Raw genomic sequence first — 19,683 nt, forward strand, 5'->3', positions numbered from 1 at the left:
AGATTGCACACAAACCTTTAACAATGCAACTCCATTCTGAGCAAAGGGGGAAAAAAAAAAAAAAAAGGTCAGGTGTCCAAATTATCAACGGGTTTTATTTCATCAAGGACAAATTGAAACAACTATAGCATCACTTTACAGTTAACAGCAGGGTGATTCTTTTCCACACTTCAAAATAGGCTGACGTCTTATCTGCCAAATCATTTTTGGGACACAACTTCCTCGCCTTCGCCACTTTGCGGCTGCCGTGGAGAAGAGTTGCGGTCGGGCCTCTTTCATCAGCTCGGTGAAACAAACTGCTGTTTTAATATTGAATAAGTAGGTAAATCCACAACAGTAGTAAAATCCTCTTCCCCCATTTTGGGGCTACAAGTATACAGTGTCCACAAACCCAACACACTGGTTTAAATGGCATTAATGCTCAACTTACCGTCCATTCAAATGAACCAAATAAAACTTGACATGTTACTGTGACGAGCTCGGCCCTGAACATGGTCACAGAGTTCACACCCAAGGCGGCTTGCGTTGCTCGAGCTTCGTCGGATACAAACATGGAGCAGTCTTTTTGCACAAGCCAACATCACAACACACGGGTATGGAAACTAAATGTAATGGTCGACGTGAGTATCGGTGGAAGAGGAGACAGCTGTATCAAAGAGTTCAGGCAGAGGCAGTGTGCTGACGTGTAGGTTGTGTTGCTGATAAAGACGATGCCGCTCCGTTTCTTTGTACTGTGCGTGAGGCTGTGCCCGCTCAGGGTTGGCTTTGGATGCGTCTGCGCAGCTCCTGGGCCTTGTCCCTCAGGTCGGGCCTGCTGTCCGACTGCAGCGTGGACAGGGAGCGCTGCAGCTGCTCCCGGCTCTTCACAGACATGCAGTCCCACTGCTCACTCTCTGTTCATGTCGCACACAAGCAAGAACATCGCGTCAGCAGTCAATCCGAATACATAGGGCCATAAAACTGAATGTTCACAGACGTGGGTTAGGGTGTATGAGAGAGAAACATGCCAATTCCTACCATCTACAAGGAAGAAACTATATTACAGGATGGAAATCAGCAAACGAATGATTTTGCGTTTGAATTCAGAGTGTGACAAGATTTTGTCCATTCCTGTATGCACAGCAGTGTTTTAAGCTAAATGCAGTGATAAGCCTGATAACATGTTACACAAAGTTTTGTGTTAGAAAACGTGTTTCCACCAAAGTGCTTCCAGGGCTGCTTCAGCTCAGAGTGCAGTTCCTGCCCCTAAAACCACCAAAGCACTGGCTCCGGTCCCGAAAAACGAGTGCAACAGCAAGCGCTGCTCGTTAGCTGCCTCAAACGCCTCATTTGCAGTTAAAGCTTTTCCTCTGTTGCTCTCCTTAATCATCATGTAACACATGTGCAAAGTGGCAAGTTTGATCGACTTTGTCTTGCTGCAGCTGGCAGGAAAACTGACACGAGTATAAAAACGCTGCAGTCAGATACATTCTTAGTCGAACGGGTATTTTCTTGGGAAAATATGTGCTAGAACAGCACTATTAGAAAGATCAACTCAATTTTTGTGGGGGGGATTATTCACTCATCCAATTATTGTTTAACAGTCTTTTCCATCAGATGGCCGACCACAGGAGACTGGGCCGTAAACTATCGGGAGCTTACGTTGAGGTTTTCAGACCCAAGGCGATGCCGCAGCCATGTATGGTGTGAGAAAAATGACTGCACACACATTTTAGTTGAAATTCCCTAAAAGATGAGCCCATCATTGACTGTATTTTGACCTCTTTATAACAGCAGTAGCTGAACAAAGCCTACCTCCTGTTCTCTTAACGATCAGATCCACGACTGACAAGGCCTCTGTCCTCACAGAGGAGTAACTTTTGTTTTCTGGAGAGAAAAATAAAGACAAACACGGTGAAGAAATGCATGCAAATCCTAAATCCTTTTACAGTGTTTCAGAGTAGAAAAAGCAAGATGGTTACCTAAAGGATATGTGAGAGCAGCACAGGTCCCTGTGAGAACCTGTGACAGTGCATTCAAGTCTTGATTACCCCTGTCTAGCAGCAATAACCTGCAAAGAAAAATATTTTACGTGCTTATAAACTAAGATTAAGAGTTCATTACAAAGAATTAATTACATAAACAAACAAAATGCTACTTAGGCTATTCTATTGTGATACTTACCCCTCAAAGTACGGCCTCATGGCCTGTAGAACAGCAAGCTGGACTTTCCATGTGCTCAGTTTGAGCTTCCCAGACATTAAACTGCACACTTCCATCTGGAAACGTGCTACAGAGACAGTTTTTAAGAACACAGATGAGAATGTGGGCCACACCTAATCAGCAGCATCCGCCACTGGATTTTCTGTCAAGTTGGCAGCCGAACGTAAGGCCACACAATAAGAGAGCAAATGAGAGAAGTGATGTGGTGGTACTTCAGTTTAGTTGTGCAGGGTATTTGAAACAAACTCACAAAATGGGCGATTCGTACATATCACTGGCTTTTTAACTACAAAAGCTAAAAGACAGAACTTACCCTGAGTCTGTGGGTTTCTGGGCCAAGCCTTTCCAAGAGTCTCAAAAGCACAAAGCAGCGCTTCAGTCTGCAGCTCCTTCTCTTTCCCATCCTTATCGTCATCGTCATCGTCGTGCAGCGACCTGGGGGATGCACCGCCACTCTCTGGGCAGCTCTGTCGTGAAATGATTACAATCTTAAAACCCATGTATGTCTTTAAATGTGTGCCTCGAGAAAAACGGGCAACATTTAACATTGTTAACACGTCCTTAAGACATTTTTATGCATTACAAGACGTATCGTGAGCAAAAAAAAAAAATGGAGATTTGTGGTGAATCTGCGGAGCGCCACCTGAAGTCCAGTATAAAAGAGATTGAAGCAACCAACTCAGGCTACTTTTTAAGTGCTCTGCAGAACTGAGAAGGCAGTAGAATATAGGAAGAAAGGGCACATGGTGACTTTTTGCTCTTATTTAGAAGATGGCAGAGCTGGCATGTTCCATTTATGGCTGAGATGGCACAAAATCGGATTCTGTTGGACTTCATGTCTTCCCAAAATATACGAAGCTAAGACACAAGGGAATTTAGCCCATTTGAAGATATTATAGCGTCCCATCAAGAACACCTGAGGGAGACACAAGTCTGAAGTCTGACTTTTTTGCTCAGCAGCTTTGCAAAATAAAAAAAAGAGTGCAAATTATTATTTTTATTTTTTTTATGTCCCTCTTTTCTGATTTTTTTTCTTCTGAGAAGTGATTTTCACCTTCTTAATGAGAGGAAAAAGGATCTCTGCCATCTCGCTGAAACGGTCCTGCTTGCTGCTGCTGAGTACATCTCCTGCACAACGCAGAGCGGCGATTTTGTACGCCAGACTCTCCTTTCGGCATTCCTTCAACACCACCTCCAGCACCTCAGGGATGGTTGGCTGGCCGCTGCAAGGCTTCTGCAGCTCGCCGCTAAACGGAAGGAGAAACAATCAGGATTAAGGTCGTCCTCCAAATAAAACTGGCCTTAGTAGGAAAAAGTTTGGCAAGGTGGCTCACCTGCATTTAGACACCACAGATCCGATGGCTTTTAACAGCTCCTCCTGGAACGAAGGAAAAACAAAATGACTTTGAAACCCAGATTGCGTTTCCTTGTTCTTTAATCGTCTCAACAATCGTTACCTTGCCGGCCCACGTGCGTCCAGACAACCCCTGCATCAAAGCCGTCAGCACCAAGCCGAGGTGTGGCGCCACTAATGAGCCTGTCTGTTCCCTGGCAACAGTTGCCATGGCAGCTGCACCCTGAGCCTTCATCTTCCAGGACTGGGACTGCAGGGCTTTCTGGGTGATGGTGATCAGCTCCGTCATGTAGAGTCTGATACCCCCGAAGCTGCCTGATAGCAGAGAAAAGTCGAAATTTTTAAAAAAATCATGTGTTCAATATGAGAATGTTCACCTCTTGGAATTTTTTCTGATGTCCAACATCATTTGTTACATTTTCCAAGATGAAGTACCAGATGATTTGTGATGCATTTGGTTTTTTTTCTGTGTAGCGGTGCTCCTCACCTGGAACATTCTCCTGCCACACCTCAGCCCACAGCGTGGCGTCGTGACTCTCTCCTTTCTCCTCGTCAGGTCCTGGCACCTGATGCATGCCAAGGAAGGCCAGCGGCAGCGCCACCCCTGCGTGTCCCTTCAGCACATCAGGGCTGTAGTGGCTGATGGCGTGCACCGTCAGTGCACACGATGACTTGTAAACAGGTTCTGTGGGCAAAAAAAAAAAAAAGAAAGAAAGAATGAATGAGCACACAGCGGGAAAATTACATTTAAAATCACGGTACAAAGCAGAGTGATTTGACTCAGAATGTGCACATTTGACACCAGCTCACCCTCTTTCTCCAAGTACCAGTTGCTGAGCTTCAGTAGCAGTTTTTCTACACTGCTGTCTTTTGCCGTCTGGTCGGGAAACGAAATGTTTGTATGACAAATGATTTAAAGAAACAGAGAACAACCTCTGGTGTAAATATTGCTTACCCTGACGAGGTGTCCCAAAGCAAAGGCAAACGCTTTCTGTACCACGGTACTTCTGTCGTGGATACCGTTCAGCAGGGCACTCATCAGTTTACCTGGAAAAAGAAAAAGTAGTTTGAAGGCTTTCTCTAAACAATGAGCACTTAATCTCCATGAGGAGATGGAACCTTGTGCTGCACCTGAGTATGGGCTGAGGTCCTGGGGACACTGCACTGTGAGGGAAACTATTACACTTGCACAGCCTCCCTAAGAAAAAAAAAAAAGAGTCCGAAATTAACAGAAATACAAGATTAGCGAAAAACGGGTGAATGCATGTACGAGTAACTCAAATAAAAACCCAAAGAAGTGACTGATGAAAGCATTGCTGAACAGATTCATGACTACAGAACTGTTTACCTTGGTGCCCAAGCCTACTCCACTCTTAAGCAGCTCACAGAGGCGGGGAACCAGCTCTCCCAGCACAGAAACATCGAGATGTTGCAGACACTGAATACACACACATCCTTTTCATCAGATCACACCGTGCTACTGTCAGGTTCAGTAAAAAGCAGGAAACTCCCATTCCTTCCACAAACAGGCTCGAAAAACTCAACAGTCAAGTCGATGACACTTATGCAGTTCTTTTTGTTTTACCATGTTAATCGTCTCCATCATCGGAGAAGACTTGGCAGCACTCAGCCTTGCAGCATCCATGGCACTCTGCAGAAGCACAGAGAACACACGTCGTGACAATATGAAGTCTAATTTGAGGCTATCTCGCACGCCAACAGGCAGACTTTACCTTTTCTTGCTCTGTGGCTCTGAGACTGAGGTAGTTGAGGACCTGAGGCTCCAGCGTGCTGAGGGCCTCCAACAGGGCGGGGATCAAGCGGGAAGCGTGAGGCTTTAGTCTGGCACCGGCGGTCTTGCTAATCTTCACCAGGGTCTGGATACTGGTGAGAAAGAACCGATCATACAACCACAACTCCGAACCCGAACAGATGGGAGGATGAACAAAGCCACTCTGCTGCTATCTGAGAATCATTTGTTTTGTCATTTGATAAATGGGGACTTAACGACAGAAAAGGGGAAATAAGTCAGCATTACGTACACAACTTTCAGCACTGGCTGAGCTGTAGCAACTGGTATGCTCCAAATACAGAGGCTGTGTCAATGCAGCGACTTGACGACTACGTCCTAAGTGGAAACTCAGACCACGCTCGTGGAGAGAGATCTTACCTGAGTGAGCGAACTTCTGAGACACTGCTAACAATGCCCTTTTCTAGCAGGGTGGGCAACATCACCGCCACAGTTCTCTGGGCTGCGGAGCCTGTAGACTCACACATACGAATGCATACCTGCGTGCAAAGACGTTTGTGAGGCGCAGGTGTGTAAATGCAAACAGATACAAACACGTTCACAAGAGTTGTGACCGACAGCCTTACCTTACTGAGCGTTTTCAGCGCTAAATCTGCGGCCTTCCTCACAGATTCCTAAAACGAAGAGTTATCGTGCTGAGACGGAGCGGATCTTATGTACGAAACATGCGGCAGCTTTCGTACAATGCGATGATTTCTGATTACTTCCTTCTTACCTTGATGTCATCGAGAACTCTGAACAGCGTCTCCCAAATTTCTGCCAGGTGATCAACGAGGTCATCCGCCTGTCGGCCACGAATCAAGTCATTTAGGGCCAGGCAGCTGTAAGAAGAACCCAGTCAAAAACAAACAAAAAAAATAAAAAAAATCCCACACCAAAGCACTACTTTCCTGTTAAAAAAAAAGGCATTTAAAGAGCCCTGCTGCGCGCTGCGTGGGCTCCAATGAGCTTAAGCTCACGCTTCTGTTCCTTTCTAGATATCGCCTTCCATAAACTCCAGCTCAAATAATTACAAGCCAACTAATTCTAATGCGCCATCATTATAGTTGAGAAACAAGCTGAATATTAAGTCGGTTCGTGTAAATAATCAACGATAGAAGCTTATCTTTGTCCTTATAAAAGGTCCATCTTTGTAGATCCTTTCTGAAATGTCATACACACATGGCAACAGTCTGAGCCTTGAGGTTTGCGAATACAAGCACTTCTACTTTGTCGCTTTCACAATAAGAGTCCCCCAACGACCCTTTAATACCTTTTGTTTTGTCTGGTGGCTTTGAAAAGAACTGTAAGACAATAACCTGAAGTGCAACAGAGTGCCTGCCTTGGAAAAAAATCTGACCACATTTTTAAACGTGTTCTTAATAGGTCTAATTTGAGGAAAACTTAGCAGCTTCATGGCTTACCTCTGGCCTCCGATCTTTTAAGTAACTGCAAGTAACAGATAAGTGGAAGTTTAGTTCATTGGTAAAGCAGAAGCTGTCCAATCGTGCCCAAATCTGATTGCCTCGGGGACCAGAGGAGTGAGGTCACATCACATGGGGGATGTGACCATGCGACGGTCACACTTCAGGTTATTGTCATACAGTTCTTTTCAGAGCCTCCAGACAAAATAAAAGGTATTAAAGGTCCAGATATCATAGTATAACCATGCATCACATACATCACTCGAAAAGCAAACATTTGTAGTTTGTAATGAACTTGCAAACATTAGAAAACTAAATCTATCTTTACATTGATTAATGCAAACAGCCTAGATTACAGATTTAAATAAGTGAGGCGTATTCACGTCTGAGCGATTTATCCAACTATGAAAGCCCCACAGCTTTGCATTGCCTTATAGTCACAGTTTTATACTCCAGTACAAGAGACAACGGGGCCTAGATTGAAAATGTAGCAATTGAAAATACAGCATCAAAGCTTCTATCAAACTAAATAACAGCACATAACAAGACTTCTTCATCTGTAGTGAGTCTGTTGTTATTGTACCTGGACTCACGAATTCTCCAGGTGTTACTAGTCAAGTTGGAAATGACATCCTGCAGGATCTCCTTCAGATATTTATCCACCTGCACCGCACAGACAAAAAGCCGTGTCTACATCAATCTGTTGATAAGCACATCTGTTGATAAATATCACAAGCCTGAATTCCTACCAGGGTCTTATCAGTGACCAAGGCATCCCAGATGCTGGTCATGGCCTGGCGAATGCTCAGGTTGGGGTCAAACTGATAGCGGTACAGACGAGGCACTAACTGAGGCAGGAATGGAGCCAGCTGCTCCCCGGCCTTGGCTGCGATCATGTGGAAGCCAAAAGCCGCTCCCTGAAAGGAAGAGACGCTTGCTGAGGTCAGGTGGGAGAACGACATCTGATAAAGCCAGTAAAGGGGCAGAAGTCACGGATCTTAAGACGATACCTTGCGCGAGTTCCACATCGCATGGTGATTGGCCAGGTTCATGAATTTGTACACGAGATCCGGTTGGTTCAGGTCGCTGGCCAATGAGCAGAGCTCCTTGTATGTGGACAGGCCGTGACTGTCAGGGATCATTGATATATGTTGTATTTATACACATGAGGAAAGAAAGTGACATATTTCTACAAACTGAAACCAACACGAATATGCTCTCAGAATTCCTGATCACTCCCAACATTTTCATCAAATCTGGATTAAAACATAATCTAAGAACCTTACCCATCAGGTGTTTTTCCCAAACCCTCCCCCTGGAACACTTCTGTATCCTCAGCGACTGCATGTCTCACCCTGTGTACAAAGACAAATAAGCACAGAAACTCTTCAGGACAACTGTCCATTCTTCTTCCTTCACAATCCCCTAGATTCAACCATCAACTCACCTTTTGCCAGTCATCAGGGTTTCCACCAGAGTGGACACCAGTTGCTGCTGATCACCCTCTCCTCCCATCTCATAGACGAGTCCAAGGCCTTTAGATGCCACATCCTGACTCAGCTCTGGGCGACAGAAAAAGAGGGATGGATAAAGCAGGGGCTCGAACAGAAAAAGAGGCGATAGTGTGAAGCCGCATCTGAGAAGCTCATCGTGCTTCTTGTCTCACCATCGGGTTCTGAGAGAACAGAGATAAATGCATTCTGGATCTCCTTCAAATGGGACTGTAAGAGTAAAGAAAGAGAAAAAAAAAAGGATCATTTGTGCTTTCAAACAAAACCGTTTCGACACGTACACACACACACATAATAAAGGAGTTTGTGTTCATTTCAAAGCCACTTCTGAGATTTAGTCTTAGTATTCATAGTCATAGATCTGTATCATATACGCACTGTAATTTCCTTGTGTTGACTGAGTTTCTTGACGAGGGAGAGCAGCCAGATGCAGGCTGCCTGCCGGACATGAGGGTTCTGGCTGGGTATATACCTAGACAGGATGGAGTTTAGGACCCAAGGGACCACGTCGTTGTTTTTAACATCTGAAAAGAAAAGGAAGAAAATGGAGATGATAAAGAGACTAAAATGCGACAAACATCTTTCATTTTCCACTCGCATAAAAAAGGAGATTATTGCATGTAGACGACTGGCAGCTACATTTTCATGAGCTCGATCAAACCAACTCTGCTCATCACTGAGATCCATTTCCACACCGGAACCAACAAACACGCAGAGAATTATTTCTAAGTACAACACAAGCACTGACTGTGTGGCGGGCTGTACTGGTCCTCGGTGCAGGTCCACGGGTCTCTGGCGGCTCCAGAACAAGTTCCTATAGCAGCACTGGTGATGGCTTCTCCAACTGTGAACTGCAGCTCCACCTGCTTGGCCTTGGAGAGAAAAAGAAGGTGAGAACAGCGAGGCCTGCTTTTACTCATGAGCTACTTGACAGCTTCATAATGGCTAGACTTTAAATGAACGTCAACCCATCAGCCAAAAAAATTTGTTACCGGGCAGACTGTAAGCTCGATGACTGCACATGTGCTGGAAAAACCGAATGGACTGGATTTGAGGAGAGGCAGTGCAACGAGATTTTTCATGAATTAATAATCCGTTTTTGTACAAAAGTAGTTGCCCAAGTAGGATTTTTGGAAATGTTTTGTAATGAACATGCTTTCCATCAGTAGTGCCAACCTCAGTGGGGAGTCCAAAATTCTTCAGAAATCATGTGCAAGTGCTCAGGAAGGAAAAAACAATAAAAAAGGCTGTTAGCTATTCCGCAGCAGAAGAAGAATGACTGGCACTGCGGTACAGAGTAATCTGGATATAAATGCTAGACTTTACCGACATTTTCTTCTAAACATTCACAGAAGCCCGGCAGCTTTTTCAGTGATGAATGTGAGCAGAACTGTGACCAGTCTTTGGAGAAGACCGATGTGTATTTGCCGTGGAACTAACCGAACCACGAGGTCGTCTGCTGCCTGTGCTCCAAGTCAGAGCTCAAAATCTAGGTTATGCCTGTAAATGAATCTGTTCATTTGGACCGAGTCTTGTGAAAGACTGCCCATGTTTGATGCAGCTGCATGGTTCATACCTCCACTGAGTCCATGAGTCCTTGCAGCAGCTTCTTCTGGTGTGGGAAGTCCACATCTCCCACTGGTAGATAACCCAAGGTCATAATGGATCGTTCCTTCATCTGGAACACGTGTGAGGATAAAAAAGAAACAAGATAATGAGGACAAAAATGAGGCAAGTAACCAAATCATTTAGCTGAAAACCTTGCTGACCTTGGTGCTCTCCTTGCCAGAAGGGATTCGAGCCAGCAGGTTGTCCACGATAGAGAGTTTTGTGAATCCCTCCCCCTCTGCAGAGATCAGCAGGGTGCCATTCCGCCCGATTTCTCCCAGAGCTGTACAGGCCGCTACAGTCAACAGTGCGCTGCTGCTGTCCAGGAAGGAACCTGGATGGAGATGCACACAAACACATGAGAGGGGGACACAAGAAACACAGGCAGAAACGACTCACTTGTTTTACTTTGTGCAAAAAAAGAAAAAGAGGAAAAAGAGGAAAAATGTATACCGATTGTCTTGGTGGCCATGGCAACGTGTTCATCGTCGCCCTGGGAGGTGATGCTCATTGGCTGCCCTTTGTCTTGGTAGGAAGAGGTTAGGGCCTTCTTTCTGCTCATGTTTCTTCCCACCATGTAACCAAGAGCCAAGAGGGCGCCATGCTGAGTCTCAGGACTCTGCGATTCACCCAAACCAAGAAACATATGGATATACACGCTTACATAATTCCCCTTTGGGTTGAAAGTAAAGTAGTCTTTCCCCATTTCATTCCGATGCTCATAAAGTGTGTAAACAAGAGACAAAGTTCCATACGTGGTTGTCTTTGGTGATTTTGACCAGAATCTGCACGGCCTTCTGCAGCTCGTTACCGGTCATGGTGGAAATCACAACAGCGTACAGCTGGGCCGCCAGCTCCCTCATGTCTTCCTTGTTTGTGTTCATCAGACTCTGGAGAGAAGGAAACACAACACCATCTGTTATCCCCACCAGCTGAATTAGATAAGATTCCTGGATTTATAATAATGTGGGACAGCTGTGCAGCTGGACTAACTGTTTAACAGAGTTGATATTTGTGTCACTGGCAAAAGAGTAACTAAGGTACTCAACGCGGAATCACCTCCATCTCTCTCAAACACATCGATTAGAAACACTCACTTTAATCCAGTCAATTTTATCAGCAAATCTCGGGGCCAGTTTTTCGGGACACACAGACACCACCTCCAGTAAACAGTACATGACTGGAATGCCTGTTGAGAAATTGTGAGAAAATACAATTGCCTTAAATGTGAAACATTCAGATGATGACAACATATACAAAGAGTAGAGCAAAAATTCAGAGATTGGTAGGGAAACGTGATCTGTGCAAACCAATGGTTGTTTATGAGGGTTGTGTCGACCTGAATCAGAGTTGAACTGTTACAACAGATTTCTGTTGATTTTCTGTTCAGGATTTTTAGGACAGGTCTAAAATCACAACGTGCTGTGTGAGATCGAGTATAGTCAAGAAGACACCTCCTCTAATGCGTTACGGCAACGCATTAGCCTCCAATGAGTCAACCTTAAGGCGGATTTACAGTTGACGCATCGCTCACGGCGGTGGCGGCCCGTGATGTCAAAATGACGTTTAACCGGATGGACCAATGTGAGACCAGGCTCCTTCAGGAGGTGCGTTTGTACAGGCAGCTGTACGAAACTGCAGTGAAACAGCACAGGGACCACGTAAACTCCCAAAACTGGTGGACAGAGATTGGCAGAACTTTGGGGAAAGAGGGAGAGTTCTGTAAGAATGTGTGGAAGAAGCTACGGGACAGATACGTGAAGGCAAAGAAGAGGGCAGAGACTCAAAAAGTGGTGATGCCGGGGGCTTCAGACCTTCACCTCTGTTGACTTTTTATTGAATTTTTAATTATCCAGATACTGCAGCAGTATCATGGATGACAGTATTCCTGCTCTTGACAGTGGTATTGTTTTCTTCTCGACTTTCGTGGTTGTAACTGTGACGGAGAAAATTGCAACTACTGGCACATCGACTTGCCCCACCATATATGGCGGGCACGAAATCGTGACGTCATCAACACCGCTCGCGCTAGCAGACGCGGCAACCATGCTAGAGCCTTTACCATGTAGCTGTGCATCTGACAGCTAACTAGCTAAATGGTGTTAGCTAACTAATGACAGAATTTAATGGACTTGGGCTGTTTACTTAAATTGCAAATGAATGAGACGAAGAAGAACTGATGAAGCTAAAAAAAAGCGGCACCAACAGCAATCGCAAGGATCAGATCTATGCTTGGTGGACTGAAAGGCTAAATAAATCTTCTTGTATCACAGAGCAGCTATTTACACAAATTGGAGATACAACACTATGGATTAGTTATGTGAAGAGGCAATGGCAGAGGTCCGAGTGATGTGTTACAAAGTTAACCCATCGGTGGATGGTCGGTGGATTGATTTTGTGCAGAGCAGCAGTGACGGAGAGTCCAGGATCTTTGCCAACATCTGCCTCATTTTCCCCCTGGAAGTTTCACTAACTTCTACCAGAAGCAGCTAAAAATTAAAGCATAAAAAAACAACAAAAAAAACCTGCATCCGCAGCACTGAGTCTCTACCCTTCCCTGCCAGTATGCTCACCCTGCAGATCCTCTGGATTCTTGGCAGGACATTCGCACCACAAAGTGTAAGTTGCACAATTTAACAAAGCTGTAAACTTAATTCACAACTGGAGGCTGACTTAAGGTTTGTGATTTTACAACCAAGCAGTTTGGATCGGATTAAACGAACACAGTTCCGTTTACCACATTAGCGCGGCTCGTTTGAGCTGATCTGAGATCTGTTAACCAGCATCTTCATGCCCCCGGCATTCCAGAGGACATACACTTTTTTTTTTTTAAAACCACAATTCAGAATCAGTCAGTTTTAACCCGATCATACAAATAATTCAAGAGATGCATTTGTGTGTTTTTCAAAACACCGCCCGGCTGGTATGAAAGACCACAAACCCAAAATGGCTGTGGAAACGTGCCAAAAAAGAAAAGAAAAAAGACAGTTAACATCACTAACCGCCAACAGCAGACAGCAGCTGCTGCAGAAGATCCATGTAGACGTGAACCGGATTCGCCTCATAGCCCTTTGACACCAAGGGCTGAGGCTCAGAGGACAGCAGTGTGTGTACATAGCGGCCAATGGCAGGAGCGTCGTCCTGCATGTCTGGCAAGCGTGTGGACATGGGCGTGGCCCCGGCACTGTGGACCAAACACAACCTCAGGTAGAGCATGATCTAGAAAGACAGAAAAAGGGATAACAAGAAGAGAGACGATGATTTTTCCAAGTTGTCCCGCATCAAGATGAACAGACGTAATGCAGTTATAGTGTTTACCTCCCCAAATGCAGACGGGTTAAAAGGAATTGTGGAGGTTCCAACAATGTACTTGGCAGGAGTCTTAATCCTCTGAGCTGCCTAACAGAGACGAGATAAAAAGATCAATTATTTCTCTTGGCGAAAAAGGCCACATTGAAACCTTGGTGTGTTCTCTGCAAGTGTTTAGAGCCTCACTTTCTCCTGGACATAGGCAACCATGTCAGGAAAGGGGGGCATTGGCTTTGGTCCCTCCTTCTCTGAGCTCTTGGTACGGAAAGCCCTCAGCACCTTCTGGGCCTCTGCAGATACTTCTTCCCTTCTAAACGACAAAAAACCAACACACTCTATCTTTCCTCCACAGCCGGTGCACCACAGACGCTCCCTTCAAGCACCGTAAGTCTAACAGGAATTTATACATATTTCCAAGACCCAATACAAGTCTGTTCTTACTGCAGTTATAAATCATTAAGCAGGGAAATCACTGTGTTCTTTTAAGCTTACGGGTCTCCGGCAGCCAGCAGCAGCAGATATCTTGACGGCACGTGATCAGGACCGAACACCGTGCTGGCAAACTTCATGGCCACCTGACGAACTTGCACCTCCGGCTGTTGAATAACAACAACAAGCAGCTTTGATTTGCCTCATGTCCGGTTGCTAATCAGGATTTTATTTTTTTTTCGACAAACCAAATACATATTCTACCCGTGTTAGCTTACCTTCCCGATGTATGCAGCCACCAGGGCTTCCATTAGATTCAGCAGTGCCCCCTGTAGGTTAGCGTAAGCTCCAACCATCATTGACAAAGCCTCCTGAATGGCAAGACGGACATCGGGCTCCTCCTAAACGAGTTGAGGAGTCGTTTTAGAAATGTTAGAAAAAAAAAAAAGAAAAAAAAAAAGTGGCCGATACTGACTGCAAAGTGGTCGCCTACCTTGCACATGGACTCAAAAAACTGCTGCACAAGCGCGATATCCTTTGTGAAGAGCTGTGGCATGCGACTGAAACACACAACATGACGAGTTGTAACCTTTCTATTTTTTTGCTTTTTTTTTTTTTTCCACATCAAAGAGCTGGCAAGGTTTCAGGGAAAAGCAAATCACTTCACTATACCTTGACAGTTTTCCAACAGCAGAGTAGGCAACACACAGTAACTTAGGATCCTGCAAAGACACGCCGTTTAGTAAGTGCAAATCAAAACGCTGCAGTAAAGTGTAGTCGATATGTCGAAGTTTTATGGCCGAATACCTCCTTGTATTCGTTGATGAGTTTGGTAAGACCATTAAGCAGCATTAGTCCTAAAGGCTTATTGGTGTCAGGGCATCTGCAAAACAGAAGGAATCGTTTTGTATCCATTTTTTTTTTTTTGTTCAAAAGGCAAACAAGGTTGTGGAAAGTATGGAGGCACTCGTCTTACACCATGCAGATGTGATGGACAAACTGTAAGGTGAGAGACAGTAGTTTGTTGTTGGTGCTGGCGCCAAACAGACCATCATACACCACCTGAAGAAGGAACCACACAGCTCGTTGGAGAGATGGTGTAAGGTAGTTACAAAGAGTTATTTCGATGAACTAGTTAAAATTTGAGCCGTTTCCTAGCACGAGTGAATGAATTTCTATTACCCACGCAGATGCGGTAAACTGTGTCCGAGGTCCTACCTGAATATTAGCCGGAAAGCACTCTGCGGCCAGACGTGACCGAAGGAGGTGCGGCAGGATCTTCAGTTTGACTCGTGTGCTGACTGGCTCGTGTTTCAGCTCCTGTTTCATACTGCCACCCTGAAGCAAAACCAGAACAGTATCATGCAGTCAAACATCTGCAGGGAAAAAAAACAAACATTCAGAGTTGGTGTGCGTTTGAAGAGATAAAAGTCGAGTTCACAAACCTTTGTCTTCAGAGGGACATCTCCCAGATAGACCCTGAACATCTTGTTGATGATCAGAGGATTGTTCCAGTCAATGATGCTGGAATATAACCAAAACCAGCGTATGACAAACAATACGAATTCTGTTATTAGCAAGCACTGGCAGGCGGTGAGGAAAAGACTGGCCAAGAGTCACTTTCCTGATTGCTTCCTTGGACTTTTTGTACAACAGATCTACCAAATAAATTCTGGAGTAACGGTATAAATAACAAACCAGCCGTTTCCCCCCACCTCTGTTTGCTCTTCAGCTCCAGATCCGCTGCAGTGGCCACGCTGTGTCTGGTGTCGCTGGACGCCACCACCAGGTGCACCACCGTCTCCACCTCGGGGACCTGCTTTGCCTCGATGAACTTCACAATGCCCAGCTTGCACTGTGGAAACCGAAGAGGAAAGCAACGAGTCATCAGCTAGCATTCAACACTACTTTTGTCACAATATTAAGAGTTTCAAGCTTAACACGGATAACCGGGAAAATACTGGATAATGGGAGCGTAAAGATGAAGAGAAATGAATCAGAACCAGAAGTAAAATTGCGCAGTTTAAAAAGGCACCAACATCTGGAAATCATTTGGATTTTATAACAAGAAAGGAACACTGGACAGAAAGTCTGTCGAGCTTTGCTTCAGTAACCTTCGGAAGTAGAATGATCTATGTGAAAGCTCACCTGGTGATAAAGCTAACTCAGCAACAACGACGTCAACAAAAGGTAAACACAGATATTACAGACTCTTTCCAACCACAAATCAGACACAACTCAGTGAAGTCGAACGTAATTACAGCATCCACTCCCCAAGATTTACCATCTTACGGGCTGGTAAAGAGTGACTGCTTCGGAACCATGATACTGTACATACATTAGAGCTGTGGTAAAATATGCCAAGAAGGCATATTTTTCCAAAGACAAGTATGTCAGACTCGGAAATAAAGCGTAGCGGCAACCATCAAATGCATTTTTTTCCTTTGCTATGAATGAACATAATCCCACCATTCCCTTGTTTTTTTTTTAAAAATCAAATACCCCTAATTATCTAATTATTTTTGCTAAGACTCGTTCTCATTTAAAAAGGGAAAATGAATACATATGTGAAAGGAACGTTAAAATTAATTTTTTTGTTTTTTTAAAAATCGGATCTCACCCCACGCACCCATTTATGTACTGAACAGCCATTTTAGGGAGAGACACACATCCCTGCTGGATACCATCTTCAGCACCATAGGGGTGGTGAACATTTTAAACACCCCATTCTAAATTGAGAGCGCCTCCACTTATTGTACCTGCTCGAGCTGCTCTGCATTCCACTGGGCTTCTCCAATCACCCTCTTCACAGCATAGACACTCATCCCTGGGGGAGGCTGGGGGAGACCCTGCCCACTCGCTGCCACCGTCCCATCCGCAGAGCCTCCCTGGGAGGAGGAGGGCGCGGGCCGAGTGGGAGATTCATTCAGCACAAACCTACAGAGATCAAAGAGGGAACAAGTCACGACCCTCTATTTCACGCAAGTTTAAATTTCCCTTTGAGGTGGGAAACTGCAACGGTCCTGGTCACAAACTGCTCAAGCCTCACAGCATGAGCTCACCCATAAGGCATGAGTAAAACATCCAGCATGAACTCCAGCAGGAGGTGCACCGTCTTTGGCCTCTCAGACAGGTTGAACCGAGAGGCACTCTTGGACGCGTCCGCAGGATACTTCATGTGGTAAAGAGTGGGGATCAGCAGGTGCATCAGACTGAGAGGAAGCACACAGGATGAAGAGGTCAATAACAAAAGCACCAACATGCAAGGAAACAGTTAGGCCCGGTCAGATAAACAGAAATAAGCATTGCAACGCCTGTCCATTCTGAGTGTGTGCGTCCCCTCACCTGTCCTGTTGTGGCTGTGGCTTTCCCTCCATGGCCGTGAGAAGGGTCGGGGCCAGCTCACACTGTTTTCCCACCTCTAGGCGTGGGTAGCCCATCTTAATGTAGATGATGGTGAAATTCTGCAAAGAAATAAATCCATCACAACCGATGCCTCAAGTAAGAGACCCGTTTCTAATAGGGGTGGGACGATATGCTTTGGTCACGATTCGATTGTATCCCAATTCTAAGGTGCCGATTCGATTTGTATCATGATTCTTGATAATTGCGATTCTACAAGTATTGCGATTCGATATCATCAGTAATTGCAATTTTCTTCCTCCTTAAAAAAAACAAACAATTTGAATCATACACTTCTAGAATGAATGTCATTCCCATAAACGATGCACATAAGTCTGTGTCAGTCAGTCCAGCAGCTGACAAAAAGAGGTACTTAACATGTACAGCATTTTTTAAAGTTAACAGTTACAAAATGAATTGAAATGTCCACACAGCACAAATGTGGGCTAGTTTTAACATGACTTAATGCAATGAATTGATGAAGTTTTTCTGGATACAGATATGATGTAATATAATCGATTCAGGGGAAAAAAATAGATTTTTAAAATCATCCCATAAAAAAATAAAAAATAAAAATCGCGATATGTACATGAATCAATTTTTTCGCCCACCCCTAGTTTCTAATCAGATCACGCAAAAGGCTAAAATAAGTCCAGGATCACAGAGGCAGACACAAATACTTTAAAGACATCAAGTCTCGCTTCTACACCAAAATCTTACTGTAACGAAGGAGGCGGCCGCAGGGTCTTGGTACTGCACCAGCAAAGTCTCTACCGGCAGCTGAATCTTTGGTCGGCTTTTTATCCTCTTATTCAGGTGGACCAACAACTCCATCACCTAACAGAGGAGGTACATTTTTTTTAAAGAGTGAAGTTTCACAAAACAGACACATAAACACAGACTCGAGCTCCTTGAAAGCATCTTTATGGCATCTTATCGTCTGTATCGATACCATAAAAATAGGATTTCTGTTATGTCAGCAGTGGTAAAAAAATATATATATATATTTATATTTAGAGCACAGAGATAAGCAGCAAGTCTTCTTACTTTCTTTCGCACACCCTCCTGAACACTGGATAGTTTGAGCAGAACAGGAGGGAGGAACTTGGAGATAACGTCCTGCAGCTGCTCATCTGTCTCTGCATGGCCCAGGCGAAGGAACACACGTTCCAGTTGATCTGTCCAAACAAAATTAACACGATTTGTCATTACACCAGCAATGAATGTTTGAACCTGGATTCAAAAGCTCTGCCGAAATTAATCTGACATCTTCCCCCATTCAACCGTCAACCCCACTGGCTGTATGCAACCGTACACAGCCAGGCTGTTTCATACAGTGGAGCAAAAATACCCAGGCTTTTTAAACAAAATAAAACAGTCTCGCAGGCATGTTGCTTTAGCTGGGTCGATGAGCTCAACCTGTCAGCTGCTGTGTTGGTGCAACCATCAACCTGCCCTGCCTTCCTTCTCATGCCATAGCGCACCAAACAGCTAGCGTCAACGCCTGACAAGACTGTGCACGCATTTCATCGTTTTCTACGTTATACCACTGGCTTTTCACAATCACTGACACCCCACGAAATTGGTCCCAAATGTCCTGAATATCCCAGTTGTAAATCCGCAGTTTGAAAGTTTGACGATCGGAAATATTTCAATGGCCAATGTGACACTTTCATTTTGACCATGACTGGGCAAACGGCCTCCTGACGTTAGCCTTCCAGCTAGCAGCATAGCCGAGCAGCTAGCTAGCGTTCCGGCCCCAGTTTTTTTACTGAAAGAAAATTTATCGTAGGGTCAAAAACATCTTTGTCGGTAGGGCGGACAAAGCACAGCACTGCGTGTGTTTTTGACAACCACCAAGGCGACAATAAAGAAGATATTAGTCGTCAATGACGCAGAGAGAAACTTACTGAGTTCATCCTGGGCAGCCATGTTTGCATCAAGTCATCAGCGACCCTCCCAGTTCACTGAGTGTCACTGCACCTCCCAGTCAGTCCTACTCCTCTGCAAGTCAGTCAGTCAGCCAGAGAAATCCTTTCATCCTGTGAATTCACCACACCCCCCAATATTAATAACTGTAACAAAAATGTATCATTTAACAGCTATTCACAACTGGCCAATAACAGCAAGAGCAGGTCCAGGGTACAGATATAAAGTCTATTTTTTGTAGTAATGATAGATAGATAGATAGATAGATAGATAGATAGATAGATAGATAGATAGATAGATAGATACTTTATTCATCCCAATTTGGGAAATTGTTTTGTTGCAGCAGCATACACTAAAAGATATGAAAACAATTAAAGGAAAAACAAGCAAATAGAATAGAATAAAATAAATATAAAATAAATTAATTGATAAAATAAAATAAAATAAAATAGTGAATAAACATTCGCTATATACACATCTACAGTATTTTTTTCTTTGTGTGGTTATCTATGGTCTATTTTCAGTCAGCAGGAGTCTTACTGTAATCATTTTGTGAATCTGTAGTCTTTTGTCTCTGTGATAGGTTTTTCTTCAGCTCACACGTCTGAGCTTTTGAAGCGTTTCTCTGTGAAAAATGTTTCAGAGTCCTTTGAGATAATTCTGCATCTCTTCGTGGTTGTTGTGTGCCATGCAGCCATTTTCTCTTTGTGGTAATTCCTCGTTCAT

General features: G+C 44.4%; 1 protein-coding gene across 1 annotated transcript; it reads right to left on the bottom strand.

The window, feature by feature from the left end:
• Positions 1-75: 75 nt before the first annotated feature.
• Positions 76-19,023, bottom strand: ecpas (Ecm29 proteasome adaptor and scaffold). Its single transcript, XM_075462753.1, has 49 exons — positions 18,939-19,023; positions 18,076-18,206; positions 17,749-17,865; positions 16,972-17,090; positions 16,689-16,838; positions 16,386-16,563; positions 15,342-15,481; positions 15,072-15,150; positions 14,845-14,964; positions 14,603-14,688; positions 14,434-14,509; positions 14,299-14,348; positions 14,120-14,186; positions 13,905-14,027; positions 13,690-13,793; positions 13,384-13,507; positions 13,207-13,287; positions 12,891-13,107; positions 10,986-11,077; positions 10,644-10,778; positions 10,342-10,507; positions 10,050-10,222; positions 9,857-9,958; positions 9,029-9,152; positions 8,659-8,804; positions 8,436-8,490; positions 8,217-8,331; positions 8,056-8,124; positions 7,780-7,897; positions 7,519-7,686; positions 7,353-7,432; positions 6,082-6,187; positions 5,933-5,980; positions 5,727-5,845; positions 5,290-5,440; positions 5,142-5,207; positions 4,905-4,994; positions 4,688-4,754; positions 4,512-4,603; positions 4,367-4,433; positions 4,044-4,241; positions 3,660-3,871; positions 3,537-3,580; positions 3,257-3,449; positions 2,516-2,669; positions 2,164-2,269; positions 1,962-2,050; positions 1,795-1,866; positions 76-893 (listed from the first exon to the last, which is right to left on the bottom strand). Exons 1-49 carry the CDS (start codon positions 18,958-18,960, stop codon positions 754-756), a joined length of 5,541 nt encoding a protein of 1,846 aa, XP_075318868.1. The 5' UTR covers positions 18,961-19,023; the 3' UTR covers positions 76-753.
• Positions 19,024-19,683: the final 660 nt, after the last annotated feature.

Source organism: Odontesthes bonariensis, chromosome 4 (assembly GCF_027942865.1).
Source record: "Odontesthes bonariensis isolate fOdoBon6 chromosome 4, fOdoBon6.hap1, whole genome shotgun sequence".
In the NCBI taxonomy this organism is placed as follows: Eukaryota; Metazoa; Chordata; class Actinopteri; order Atheriniformes; family Atherinopsidae; genus Odontesthes; species Odontesthes bonariensis.